The sequence below is a fragment of the Siniperca chuatsi genome, linkage group LG20 (genome assembly GCF_020085105.1).
Source record: "Siniperca chuatsi isolate FFG_IHB_CAS linkage group LG20, ASM2008510v1, whole genome shotgun sequence".
Classification (NCBI taxonomy): Eukaryota; Metazoa; Chordata; class Actinopteri; order Centrarchiformes; family Sinipercidae; genus Siniperca; species Siniperca chuatsi.
Genome location: NC_058061.1, coordinates 8385229 through 8398656, shown reverse-complemented (window position 1 = coordinate 8398656; position 13428 = coordinate 8385229). Strand labels below are relative to the sequence as shown.

The 13428-nt window shown below is 41.6% G+C and overlaps 1 protein-coding gene across 22 annotated transcripts in view; it reads left to right on the top strand.

Annotated features, from left to right (window-relative positions):
• The window catches only part of nrxn1a (neurexin 1a), a 58348-nt gene that overhangs the window by 41555 nt on the left and 3365 nt on the right, over positions 1–13428 (top strand). For 7 of the 22 annotated variants that reach the window (XM_044178679.1, XM_044178686.1, XM_044178680.1 and 4 more), the window contains 8 exons: positions 304–477; positions 776–802; positions 1740–1859; positions 2804–2985; positions 5362–5533; positions 6475–6564; positions 7651–7961; positions 13321–13399. In XM_044178679.1, coding sequence (XP_044034614.1) covers positions 304–477; positions 776–802; positions 1740–1859; positions 2804–2985; positions 5362–5533; positions 6475–6564; positions 7651–7961; positions 13321–13399 — 1155 coding nt within the window. The remainder of the gene's footprint in view (positions 1–303; positions 478–775; positions 803–1739; positions 1860–2803; positions 2986–5361; positions 5534–6474; positions 6565–7650; positions 7962–13320; positions 13400–13428) is intronic. The other 15 variants (XM_044178696.1, XM_044178683.1, XM_044178678.1 and 12 more) reach the window with 3 other exon arrangements.

The window sequence follows — 13428 nt, the reverse complement described above, 5'->3', positions numbered from 1 at the left end:
CAGACATTAATGGGGAACAATTTACATAATCGATTCATAGTTTGTAACTTATCAAAAAAGAAAGGCATATATGGCAGCTTTCAAATTTTGCAGCTTATCTCTGTTTTATATCTGGGGTGTTGGTCAGACAAAACAACCTTTTTTTCAACCTTTTATTAACAAAGAAAAACAATCAGTTAATTGAAAAAAATAATGGCTAGACCAATCAGTAATGAAAATCATTAGTTGCAGCCCTGACACTGATACAGGCTGGCATTGTGTTTGGTTCATGAAGCTGCCATTCATTGTGTTGCTCCGCATCAGGTGACCTGTACATCGGGGGCATCTCCAAAGAGATGTACCGAGAACTGCCTAAGCTGGTCCACTCCCGCGAGGGATTCCAGGGTTGCCTAGCAACGGTTGATCTAAATGGCCGGCTCCCTGACCTTTTGGCTGATGCCTTGGCAACCATGGGACAAGTAGAGAGAGGCTGTGAAGGTGAGGTGCAAACACACAGAAACCAGCAGATCTGTCCTGGTCCCATGTCCCTACTACTTTTTCTTTCAGTTTTCATTTAACTCATGCTCTCTGTTATTAGGATAACCCACTAACCCACTAGCATTTGGTCTATTAGATGTAAATTTTACTCTCTTTCTTCTCATGTCCTCTTCAGTCTCTCTACACATTGTGTTTTCTCTCTTTTCCACTCTTTCAGCAGTTCACAGGCATCTGTGTGCATTGACTAACCATCTAACTTAATTTGCTTGTATTTGCTTTTTTGTTGGGCTGACAAAAGTTACATTGATGAAAGCTGACTTGCAAGGTATATCGCTTTGTGTGAGCATGTGAGACACGTGTGTGAGGGTGGGAAAATGTGTGTGTGCGTGCGTGCGTGCGTGCGTGTATGCGTGCGTGTGTGTATGTATGTATGCGTGTGTTGAAACTACCCAGTGGTGTCCAGTGTTGTGTGGATCCCAGTGATCCAGAGTCAAAGGTCAGAGGTGACCTGTCCTCTCCTAGCCATCATAGTGACTTCATCACAGTAGTGACATCACCACCGCTTGACTTGAGTTGACCACAGCTCCACCACCCGGGTTGCATAGCAGCATGCTCTCTAACCCCTCCTACTGACTCCCAACCTAAACTTCAATACTCCATTTGTGAATCATTTCACACCCTGTCCTCCACGCCTCAAGTTAAAAATGCAACAAAGGAGAACTAAGTTTAGAGCTTTGACATTCTCCTCCTGTGTAGTTTTAGCATGAGGCAGGGAGTGAATGGTGACAGACTGCTGAAGAAAGAGTATTGAGATGAAGGCCTTTAAACATAACTCTGCCCTCTTATGTTTAACTCCTCCTCCTCCTGTCCTTGCCCAACTCATCTAGCCTCACCACCTGCATGCTCTCCACATTTGGCTCTTTTCACCTAGTAACGCAGATTCCAGTTTAGTTTCAGTTCAGTTTATATGGATAATCTAGCATCTTCTGTTAGTGTGAAGCTAAAGAATGGGAGCCTATCTACAATATCGTAGTCTCACAATTTTTTTCTACTAATACTACTAATCATAACACCATTGCAGCACAACAGTCTACCCGGCCATTTCAAAATGCAAAATCAAGGAAATGTGGTCTAAAAATAAACATACTGTACTGGCATACTGTTGTGAACACACTGGGCTCCAGACAAAAATCAAAAAAGTGTGTCTGTTTATCTTCTCCTAACTTTTGCACCCTCCCACCCTACCACATCTCTCACTGTAGGTCCCAGCACTACATGTCAAGAAGACTCCTGCTCAAATCAGGGAGTTTGTTTGCAGCAGTGGGAGGGTTTCACCTGTGACTGCAGCATGACCTCGTATGCTGGGCCACTATGCAATGATGGTGAGTCTTTGCTTTTCATTTTCTCTCTCAGACCTAGGTGGATTACAGAACATTTCAGTTTTTCATGGTGTAGACAGCTACAGTAGGAGTGTAGGATGAGCTTATTTCGATATTTAAATCCAAAAAATACATGTAAAGTCTATTGTAATAATATACAGTATGTGACCCCTGAATACTCAGTAGATCAGTTTGGGTAGATAGATCATAGAGCATCAGGGTTAAAACATGCATTTCTAGATGCTATGTGCACAATGCCCTTTGTCCTGCATTCTCTGTCAAACCCTAATCCTTACTCTAAATATCTCTAAACTGTAGAAAACACACCAACAAACTTAAACCCTGGTGTAGAGCTGCAGGTCTAAAACTGATGCACTTGGATGATTTGGTTTCAAACACTGAATCAAAGCATTTTTGTGTGCATTTTATCAGAGCCACCACGTGAGGGCACTCTCATCTGTTGATTCTAAAGTGGCACAAAAATACCTGCTCAATGTCTAGTTTGGTTATTCTAATCTAGTTTCTCTGTGTAACAATGTAATAATGTCCTCTGTACATTTTCTAGCTTTTGACACTAAATTATCCTCAGCAGCCTTACAAGCAATATACTTGATGATTATTTAGTCATCCTACAGTGAGTCAAACAATTGTATGCTGTTATTTGTATGAGTCAGTTATTGCAGTCAACCCTGCAGTAATGTTGAGAAGTAGTTTGGGAAATACTGATTTTATTTTTCAGTCTGTAGGAGGAATAAGAAAAATGTGGAAGGACAGTCAACTGTGATATTTGAGTTTGGGTTTTTTTCCAACATGCCCCTTGTGTATTAAACATTTAGCAAATAAAACTGGTCCAGGTGCCATCTGCAGTAGGAAACCTCTGATGGTAGATAATACTGTTTTTGGCATATAGACGTGTTTGCAATAAAATTTTTATCTGTGTGGGTCAGCTGGGACTACTTATATCTTTGGCCGTGACGGAGGCATGGTGGTTTACACATGGCCCCCTAATGAACGTCCCAGCACCAGGGCAGACCGGCTTGCGCTTGGGTTCAGCACCCAACAGAAACATGCCATTCTGCTCCGTGTGGACAGTGCATCTGGCCTGGGAGACTACCTTCAGCTGCAGATAGTAAGTACACACCCTTATATTCAAACACTAGGCCAAAGAAAATATGATTTTTCATACTCGTAGCACCCAATAATGTAATAATTTCCTGGAAATGTAATAACGCCTAAAATGTAATAAAATTTGCACTTAACTTGCATTTAAAATGTAATAAAACTCAATAATGTAATAAAATGTTAACCCGCCCATACCCATGCTGACTGGTCGTTGTGCAAGGACCGTCCATTAGACCAGACTGGATCTTAGATTTGACACCATCAGAAGATGCCAAAAGCTGCATTACATGGCTAACGTTACACAAGCGAGTGATTAAGGCAAAACAGTCAATTAAGTCTCCATGAAATGTTCTTTTTCATCTGAGTCAACAGTGATTCTTATTGAATGAAGTGTCCCATTTGCCTAGCCTGATCTTATGAAATTTCTGCATTCAAAAAGGGTTTCGAATCGAATTTGAAATTAAGAAAAAAGTTTACCTTAATACTTCATTTAAAAGTAGAAAAGTTTTGACTTTTACTCACTTGCAATGGGGGATTCCAATCACAGATTTTCTAGTTTTAAACGGGGGCCTGACCAAAAAAGTTTGAAAACCACTGATTTAACTTAAGTATAATTTCTTGGTACTCTTTACACCCCTGGTGATTTATATCCTGATGTGCCACTTTGCGTTGTTACAATATCAGTCGGGACATTTTATTACATTATTGGTCAAGTTATTACATTATTGGGTTTTATTACATTTTCGATCAAGTTGAGGGCAAATTTTATTAAATTTCAGGCGTTATTACATTTACAGGAAATTATTACATTATTGGGTGCTACAAAACAAGAACCATTTAAGATTTTTACATACTCCTCTTCCTTGAGGTAATAATTTCTCCAACTCATATGCTAACACATGCTTCAATTATTTATTTATTTTAACCTTTATTTAACCACAGAGTTTCATGAAATACGTTGGGTCTGTCCCAATAACCACACTGCATTCACGTGCCATCACGTAGTAGACAAGTGTGTCCCACGTCTGAATAAATGCCAACTGAACCGACACTTGATGCACACTTACCCAAATACCACTTCAGAGTGAGCAGTATCCCACAGTTCACCACAGCGTAACACCAATCCAGTGGTTGGCGGCAACATATGCAAACATGAAGAAGTCTAAGTTTACGACATGTTGCATGAATATTATTATTCACGTCCAAACACTACGCAATTATGGCAGAACCTGCAGAGATGGCTATCAGTTAAAAATCTATTCTTCTTGATGAGATTGCTAAAAAATAATGTTGCATATCTGATAGAAAGAAAATTAATCAAATATTAAATTTCATATCATTTTATGAAAGCATTAGACAAATATATCCCTTCTTTAAAAATGTTATAAGACAGAAAACATTCAAAATAATATCATGTTACAGTATGTCTCTTTTATGTACAGTAGTTTTATACACTAAATACCACTAATACTTTACCATTACTTGATTTAATTACAGCTCTCAGCTCCTGAATGAACATTTGTTTGTCATCTGATTGTAACCATAATACTGTATGGTTGATCCTACTTATTTGGTCATTATGTGTATGTGTTTTTGTATTTGTGAAAGTGACAAGATGACCTTATTAACCAATCATTGGCCTAAACAAAGTCACACAAGTAGGAACTTCACTCCACCACTCGCATTCCGCAAGTGTGGGTATTTGGACAGATCCATTATCTTCTTTACAAGAGAGACCTGGCCAAAATGGCACCATAAAGAAGTTTAGAGTACTCCACCAATTTACATTTTTTTAAACAAAAGGGGGGGTCAAAATCGATGCAGCAAAACCAGAGATATCTTTTTTTATTCCATGCATTCTCATTATTTGTCGAAATCTGTCGCCTACATTACCCACAATGCAACTCAACCGCAGACAGTTCGCTCTGGGATCCAGGTGTGTTATGCTAGTAGAGGCTAATGTAGCCTTGAGCTGCTAGTCTTAAACACAGATGAGGAGCGGGCTACCAAGGTCTGGTAAACTCACTTCTTTCTAACTCCACACTCCCAGATGTTTTTCATTTTCAAACGTGTATGTCAAACGTGTCTTCAGCCCCAACCGATGTGACGAAGTGACATCGCTTGAGGCAATTTTTCGCACAGCTCCGTCTGGAGCCACAAAAGGCTTTATACAACTTTTTCCAGATATCCAGTTGTGCAGATGTGGAAAATCGGTGGAGTTCCCCTTTAACACAAAAACACAGGCAGTCACATGGGAACACAATTTTTTAGGCATTAAGCACAATAAACTAGGACCTGAAAAACATGAAAGAAATTATATCCTTGCCTTTTTAAAACAGTTACATTCCTCATGAAGCACTTTGGTATCTCTCCTCCTCCTCAGGACAAAGGCAACATTAGAGTAGTGTTTAATGTTGGCACTGATGACATCAACATCGAGGAGAGCTCGAAGTTTGTCAACGATGGGAAGTACCACATAATTCGATTCACCCGCAGCGGAGGCAATGCAACCCTCCAACTGGACGACCTGCCGGTCATAGAGCGCTATCCCTCAGGTAGGCCCTGCCCCGCCCACATAAGCCCAACTCACTGACCCACCACAGCACTGCCTGTCCTGGGACAGAGCTAACTACACCTTAGTCCAAATCAACCCACCTCCTGATTGATGAATCACATCAGTGTTCCTATCAATGTTTATATTCAAACACTGAGGTTGAGAAATATAATTGCAGCTTTGTTTTATGTTATTGTGTTTGAAATGAAATATGTGTGATCTGATATGAAACATGACTTTTTAAACCATAAAATGAGTTATTACAATAGCTTGTATATTAGTCAGCTATGTCATGTTAGACCTGTTAAATAGTGTTAAAGGTAATTTATGAAAATATTCAATTCAGGTGTCAGTTGTTTTTCTTACCATAAAAGAAAATAATAACAGTTGGTGCATTTTTGGACAAACAATAATTTAAAAACATGTCATATGTTGAGTTAAATGTTTAACTAGAGAGAAAAAATAAGGAAAAGAAAAAAGTGTATTTTGTCTTTGTTTTTATATTTGTTGGTTTTTATATTTAAAGTGGTAATCTTAGGTAGTAGTCTTTAACACAATGAGATCCAGCCTTTAGGTAGCTCATAGCTAAAATGCTAAATGCTAATTGTTGTGAGGTGTGTGTGAGGGTTCTTCCTGTATGTAACTCTAAATATAGACAGTATGTGGCAGCTGTAACATTATTTCCCTGTGCTCTTGCAGATGTTAACCCCTGAAATGTCTCTTTAAATTAAACCCAATGAACAGAGAGTAAGAGTCCGCTCACTGGAAACATAGTGAATTCAGCTCCTCTTCTCTTAGCACATCAAGCCTACCTTAACGCAGTGACATGCTAACAATGAGCAGACCATTACTTTCTTTTCATTGCTGTTCTTTTTGTATCCAGCTCCTGTACCACGTTTGGATGTGCGTAATTACTACTGTGTTTTCATCTCTAAATTAAAGGCAACATTGATAACGAGCGCCTGGCCATCGCCAGACAGCGAATCCCCTATCGGCTCGGTCGAGTAGTTGACGATTGGCTACTCGACAAAGGTAAAAACCCTGATTAAAATTCCTTAAAACTTTGAGCTTAAAAAATACAATTTGAAGACAGTTGAATATACTTTATTGTGCACCATCAACTAACATCTAAAAATCTAAATCCATAACTAAGTATTTAAAAGTTGGGCAGCTGTAGTGTGTAATACTGTGTAAACTGTAGTGCCTGTGAACGTATCTTGTTAGTGTGTATCTGATAATATCAGGTTAAAGGGACGATGGAGAGATTTAAATGTGAATAAATCAGAAAATAGAAAAGAAGTACTGATAAAAGATGCTTTATTAAGACTGGTAAATAATTTTTTTCTTTATTATCAAATTGTAAACAATAAAGCATTTACTAAAGATTATATGTTGAAAAACAATTTTGTAATCAAATTAAAGTACATGTAAAGTATTGTGACATGTAAGAATTATGTAAATTTGAAATGACCAATAGAGCAATGCTTTTTGAAAAAATGTAAAAGTTTTCCTCATAAACGTCAGCAGAGCTCCTTAAATTAGCCTCTAGTCCCTTTAACAGTGAGCAGTGCTAGAGCTTATAACCTGTGCATGCTTCATAGGGCTGTTACAACAGTTCTCTAGATCTCTGTCTCTCTGTCTGCCTGTCTGTTGCTCCTTCAAATACAATGTCGTGCCGCACAACCATCACCATAGCAACCATCTGTCTGCCCCGTCTTCTCAGGGCCCTCTGACTCCTCTCATCTGCTGCCTCTTCCTCCTCCTTCTGTCCTTTGCCTCTATATCCTCCTCCTCAACTTTTCAGTCCCCAACACCCCCTCCCCCCGTCCTCTTCTTCTTTGTTTTCTGCTCTCACTCTTATCTCTCTCAGTCTCAGCCTTCTCCACGGTTCTCCACGGCTTCGATTTGCTCTGCCATGCTTAATCTATCCCATCCTCTCACCATGGCTTGGGGGTGGTGGATTGTGTAACACTCAAACACTCTTGTGTGTGTATGTATGCACGTATGTGACCACTGGTATGTATGTGCGTGTGACTGTATTTGCGTGTGTCTGTCCGTATGTTCCTTCCTGGTGTGCCTTTGTGTGTTTGGTGCGTGTTTGTATGTGTGTCCATGTAGGTCGCCAGCTGACCATCTTCAACAGCCAGACAACAGTGCGTGTTGGTGGAGGTGAGCGAGGTACAGGTATGTTCCAGGGCCAGCTGTCTGGCCTCTACTACAACGGCCTCCGCATCCTTAACATGGCCGCTGAGGGGCACCCGCACATCAAAGTGGACGGCAGCGCAAGACTGGTTGGCGACATGCCGTCCTCCTCCATCACCCCACAGTCCAGTGCTGCAGCTGGGGGCAACCGCTCTGACTCCGCCCCCTCCATAAGTGACATCACAACTACCACGGCCACCAACAGGAAACAGGGTGCCACACAGCAGGTCAGAGCACAATCGGAAAAATTTAAGTTTTTCCGTGGCAGCTTGTGAATCGGAAACTCACTAAATCCCTGCTGTGTGTGGTCATACAAAGATTTACTTGTATGTAATTCCTCAGATATCTTGTATTGCATATATGTCCTGTCACCCCACTGCCATCATACGTTAGTGTGACAATGGGTGATTAAAAAGTGTTAATTTGCTTTGATAAGTTTCTTTTCGAACTCAGTAAGATGATTAGCAAGCACATAGCCCACTAATCAAAGACTAGAGGATAGCAAGATATGTCAGGAGGAGTGGGATTGTTTTAAACTCCACTCAAGGCAAGACTAGTTTATTTATGTCGCACATTTCATGGAAAATATTTTAATTTTAAAAGAAATCAAAAACATAAATAGAAGATAGTTCAGGATCCAAGCACAAGGTGGATAGCGATGAATGCTCAAGATTCAGTCAAAGGCAGATGAGAACAAAAGTTTTTGTAAAGTATTTTTTCAGGCATTTTAGCCTTTATTAGACAGTACACAGTGGAAAGCTGACAGGGGGAGGGGGTAGCAAAGAGGGGTGATGACATGCATCAAAGTCAGACTCCAACCATGGACGTTGAGATGGTCAGTTAGACCCCTCGGCCACTAGGATGCTCAAACATCAAAGTTTTAAACCTTATCTGTTTGCTCCAGCTCCAAGGAGCAGAATAACTATGAATGATGCTTTAATCACTTTTTTTTCAGATATCTGAAAAGTCTGCTTATTATTGTAATAAGATTCAAAATTCAAGAATGTCTTGTCTGACACAACCAAACAATCAAATATCATAAGAAAATATGCTGTATTTAACCTTTCTTGGGTGTTTTTCTTCTTCCTGATGAGTGACTAATAGTATTTTATTTGCGCTGAAACATCATCTATATCAAACAATACAAAGCAGATGTCCTTAAAAAAAGGGCCAAAAATATTTATCAATAGAAGGCTCATATATGCATATACTTTTTCTGCTACAGCACATTCACATGAATGGATTAGATGGCAAATTCTCAAATAAGTGGTCCCTACCCACTAAATTATAGGAGGAGAATTGTTTGTGTTAATGGAGGCTGTAATAGCTTTTCCATAATATGCATCTAGTAAACTGATTCAAATGGAACTATAATAGAAACACATAAGTGTTATTGAAGCATATTTATAGTGGATGCAACTGCAGAGTCGATGCTAATGTCAGAGGATACATTATCAGCAGGTACCCCGCCGACTCTTTTGCTCTATTGTTCAGATCACTAGTGAGATGTTGTCAGGCTCTTTGTGGGCGTCTGTGTGTGCTGCAGTTCTTCTTCTGTGTCATAAAACTGTGCCTGCCGCACTAAAAAAGATATTTTTTTTCCCAATGATACAAGTTGCCATGGAGATAGTGAGCCCCACTACCCGCTGCTTGCTTTCTCTCTCCCATCCAGACTCCCATAGAGAATAACGCCTCTGTGTATAAACCACCAGCTGTTTCAGACATAAATAATAGAAGGCAGAAAGCTGTGAGCTAAGCCTCAGGCATCAATAATGGATATGAGAGCTGGATGGATAGTGCTGCAGAGTGACAGCCTTGGTCACAGGGGCTTGTTTTCTCAATTGCTCCCTGTTTACGTGTATGTGCTTTAAACTAACTATTCCTGCTCTTATGATATGCTGATGTCAGTGCTAAATCTGGGATGCTGAGTTGTGCACTGGAGTCAATATCACTGTATGAGAACTAGGTCAGACCCACTATATGCTCAACATGCTGCAGTGTGTGTGCGTGTGTGTGTTTGCTCGTTTGTGTAAGTCAAATCACTCCTACTGGCCTCTAAACTCTGTGTGTGTTGTGTGTGTGTGTGTGTGTGTGTGTGTGTGTGTGTTTGTCTTTAAGAAGAATCTACAGCCTCTCCATTGAGGCTGCCTAGTGTTGCCTGGCAACCAACCTAGCCTCAACCAGTGCACACATACAATGTAGAGGCGAACGCAGAATGCACGCACACACACACACACAAACACTCAGGTGGACTGAGAACAATAGGCTTGAATTGCAGCACATTGCATCAGGGGGGGGGGGGCAGTGAGATGTCTTCCAAAGGTGCTTCGGGTCCAAGCAATTTATCGATTTCATGCACATGCCCATTGGGTGCGCTGTTAAAGTGGATCTGCCTAAGTCGCCCCACGGGTTTACTCCTACTGTCGGTACTTTGTGCAGTAAGGATGTGTTATGTGCTTCCTCCTGAAGTCCACAGTTTATTGAATTTTTTTATTTATATTTATATATATATATATATTTTGGTGTGTTGAAAAGTGGAAGGGATTAATAATGCATGACAGCAGAGCACCAGCGAGGAGAAGAGAGAGAGAGATTGTGTGAGAGTGTGTGAGTGTTTATGCTAGAGGCTGCTCTGAGTCACAGAGCTTGAGTTTGGTTTTGATGTTTGGCGTCTGTCTGTGGATGTGTGTGTGTTTGTGTTCATGTGTATGTGTGTACCTGTGTTTGATGGGAAGACTGATAGAAGAAACGTGAGGCTTCTTATTGGCTATCAGGCATCAGCTGACCCATACACTTCCACAAGCCCTCTGAACATCTATCTCTCATTCGCTCCCATCCTCCCTCCCTGTCGGTTTTTTCCTTGCTATCTTCTTCACTCTTACATCTTTTTCTCCCTCTTGCCTTCCTTCCACTCGCTCCATCTTCTGGAGATACTTTCTCCCTCCTCCTTCGCTCACTTTTTTCTTTTCCTTTCTTCTCACTTTTCTTTGCTCTCTCTCCCTCCATATCTTTCCATATTTACCCGTCACTACCCCCCTCCTCTCTCCCACTCTCCCTCCCTCCCTCCCTCCCTCCCTCCCTCTCTGTGGTTGAGCTCCAGTGATAGGCTGTTAATGCAGGCGGTGTATGAGTCTATCTCACCATCTGCAGTAGTGAAGCTAGCTTCTCTCCTCTCTCGTCAGGATCTATTCATCAGCCTGCCAACTTCAGCCTGATTTGGTGTATGCTTGTGTGTCTGTGTAGATGTGTCTAAATAGAAATAGACCAATGGAGCACGTTTGCCTATTGTAGAGTTTGTGTATGTACACGTGTGTTTGATATCCAGTTGTGAAAGTAGCAGACAAGCTGTTGAATCTTCTGCAAGAGTGTGTGAGGACAGAGTGCAGCTACTATGTGTGAACTAGGCAGTCAGGGAGGCATGGACGGTCGTTGGCACTGTTCGGCTGCTCAGGTAGAGATTTTGCTCTTTCAGCATGCAGATATCCTTCTCTTTATGCTCTCTCACTTCCTTTCTCTTCCCTCCTGTATCTCTTTTTTCCCTCCTCCTATTGTTGTGTATCTGTGTCCATCATTATGTCAGCATGCTCTATTGATAGACTATGAAAAGATGTGGACAAAGAGGGAGGGACCAAAGAAGGGTGAGATGGAGGGTGGTTGGAGGGGCGGAGGTTTCTTCTATAAACTTCTTTGGTTTATTGATGTGATTTAGGTTGTGTTTGGCATGTCTCTAGTTTTCCTTGTGTTCATTGTCTCCCATGTGATAGGTGGATCAATAGTCCAACTGGCATCTTCCCGGTTGAATGGGGTGGTCAGCTGACGGGGAGATGTCACAGATCAGAGGAGGGGCCTTGGTTAATTTTGTTTTAGCTGAAATCAGGATTCTAAACAGGTTCCCGTGGAGGGCACATAGGTGTCTTTAGATCAATAATCGAGCATGGTGGCTCGACATTGATCGGTGACAGTCAGGGGTTATGTGTTGCCTACTGGCTGATTGGTTCTTGTGCTATTTGGATCCTGGCAAAGGCACCGAGGTTTATTGACTGGCTGGATTCCAGAGGCTAAGCTCACCCTAGCAGCATTTGACAGCCCAGTGGGCAGAACTGATTGGAAAAGCAGTGGAGGAAAGAGACAGAGTCAAGCATCAATAACCTAATGTATGTTTCAGGCCAAACTAAAACACAGTAGACTTGTCAGGACCAAGACCACACCATACGAGGCCACTGCAGGCTTTTTCAGATGAATAAACTAAGTGGTCGCTTCTCTAACCTTATGTAATCTATGTTCTTACAAAGACAAGGAGGCGAGGAAATAGAGCAACCAAGGACAGAGAAAAAGCTTAATGAATTTCTGTTTGAAATACTGCCAGTAGGATTGAGCTAAGACATCATCGACCACTTAGTACTTTGATTTGGTTCAGATTCTGTTCTGGTCTGGTTGTAATCTGGCTCTAGAGCTCTTCTCTTTTATAGTTCTGCCGCTCTCTCCTCTCTCCTTTATTCTGTGGGTTACTAACATCTACTGCAATGCATCACAATCCAATTTTAATTTAGTGCTGGCACTGAGCGCCCAGTGTGGTTAAAACACACACACACATTCATATCTCTCATGCCGAAGCGTCAAGGCGGGCGATGTTTAACAGTACTTCATGAATATGCGGAGCACATTAGCACGGTGTTAAGTAACGACCGCAGCACTTTGAAGTCCCCCTCCTCCTATCCAGTTTTTTCTCTTTCTTTCTCGCTTTCTCCTAAAATTCCTTTTATCCATCCATCTATCTTTCACTCCTTTCCTCCGTCTTTCCCCCCTCTCCTCACACTCTGGCTAGGATGGCAGAGGTCCCCACTGAGGGTGCACACTCCTTTTTTTTTATTCCCCATCATTTTTAACAGCCTGAACTTAGAGTTGCCATGGCAACAGGAGGACCAGGGATGGAGAGGAAAAAGGGCTCCTTTTCCATAGAGAGGGAGCAAGTCACGGAAATAAAGCAGTTGTTGAGATATTAGTTGGTTGATATAGGTTAGAGGTTGAATGTAAATGAGTTATTGACATGGTGCTTATGGAGAGGTGTTAAAAAAAGGAGATTTAAATGAACCATCAAGTGCTTAGCTGGGATAATTAATGAAAACTGAGAACTGTATCCCTCTCTTCTCCAACACATATGAGCACTAGCCAATATCAGATGGAGAGAGCAGAACAGAGGGAAGCAGGGAGGTGTGGAAGATAGAGAGGCCGGAGGACAAAAAAGAGGGGGAGGGTCAAGAGAGTAGGAGATGATAACTGGCTTTCCCCTTGTGGATTTAAACAGGATTCAATGTTTCTCTGCTCCCTCCTCCTTTCTTCTTCTCTGCATGGTACTCTAGTTTTGGCTGCTTGCCATTGCTGGGGGCCGTAACAGGCAAAAGTGTTTGTGGCAAACTAGAAAACAAGTGGGCGATGGATTTGTGCTGTGTGCTCACACATGTAGGAAATAAACAGAAGGGGTGTGGAGCACAGGCTGTTTTTTCTTGGAGATGTTGTGGATAGTGAGTATCTATAAATGTGTGTTTATGTACCTTTTTTTTTTTTTTTTGGATCCTCTCTCCATAGTCGGCAGACGACCTGCTGGTGGCTTCTGCTGAGTGTCCTAGCGATGATGAAGACATTGACCCCTGTGACCCCAGTTCAGGTGAGACCACCCCGCCCCCTACAAATGCT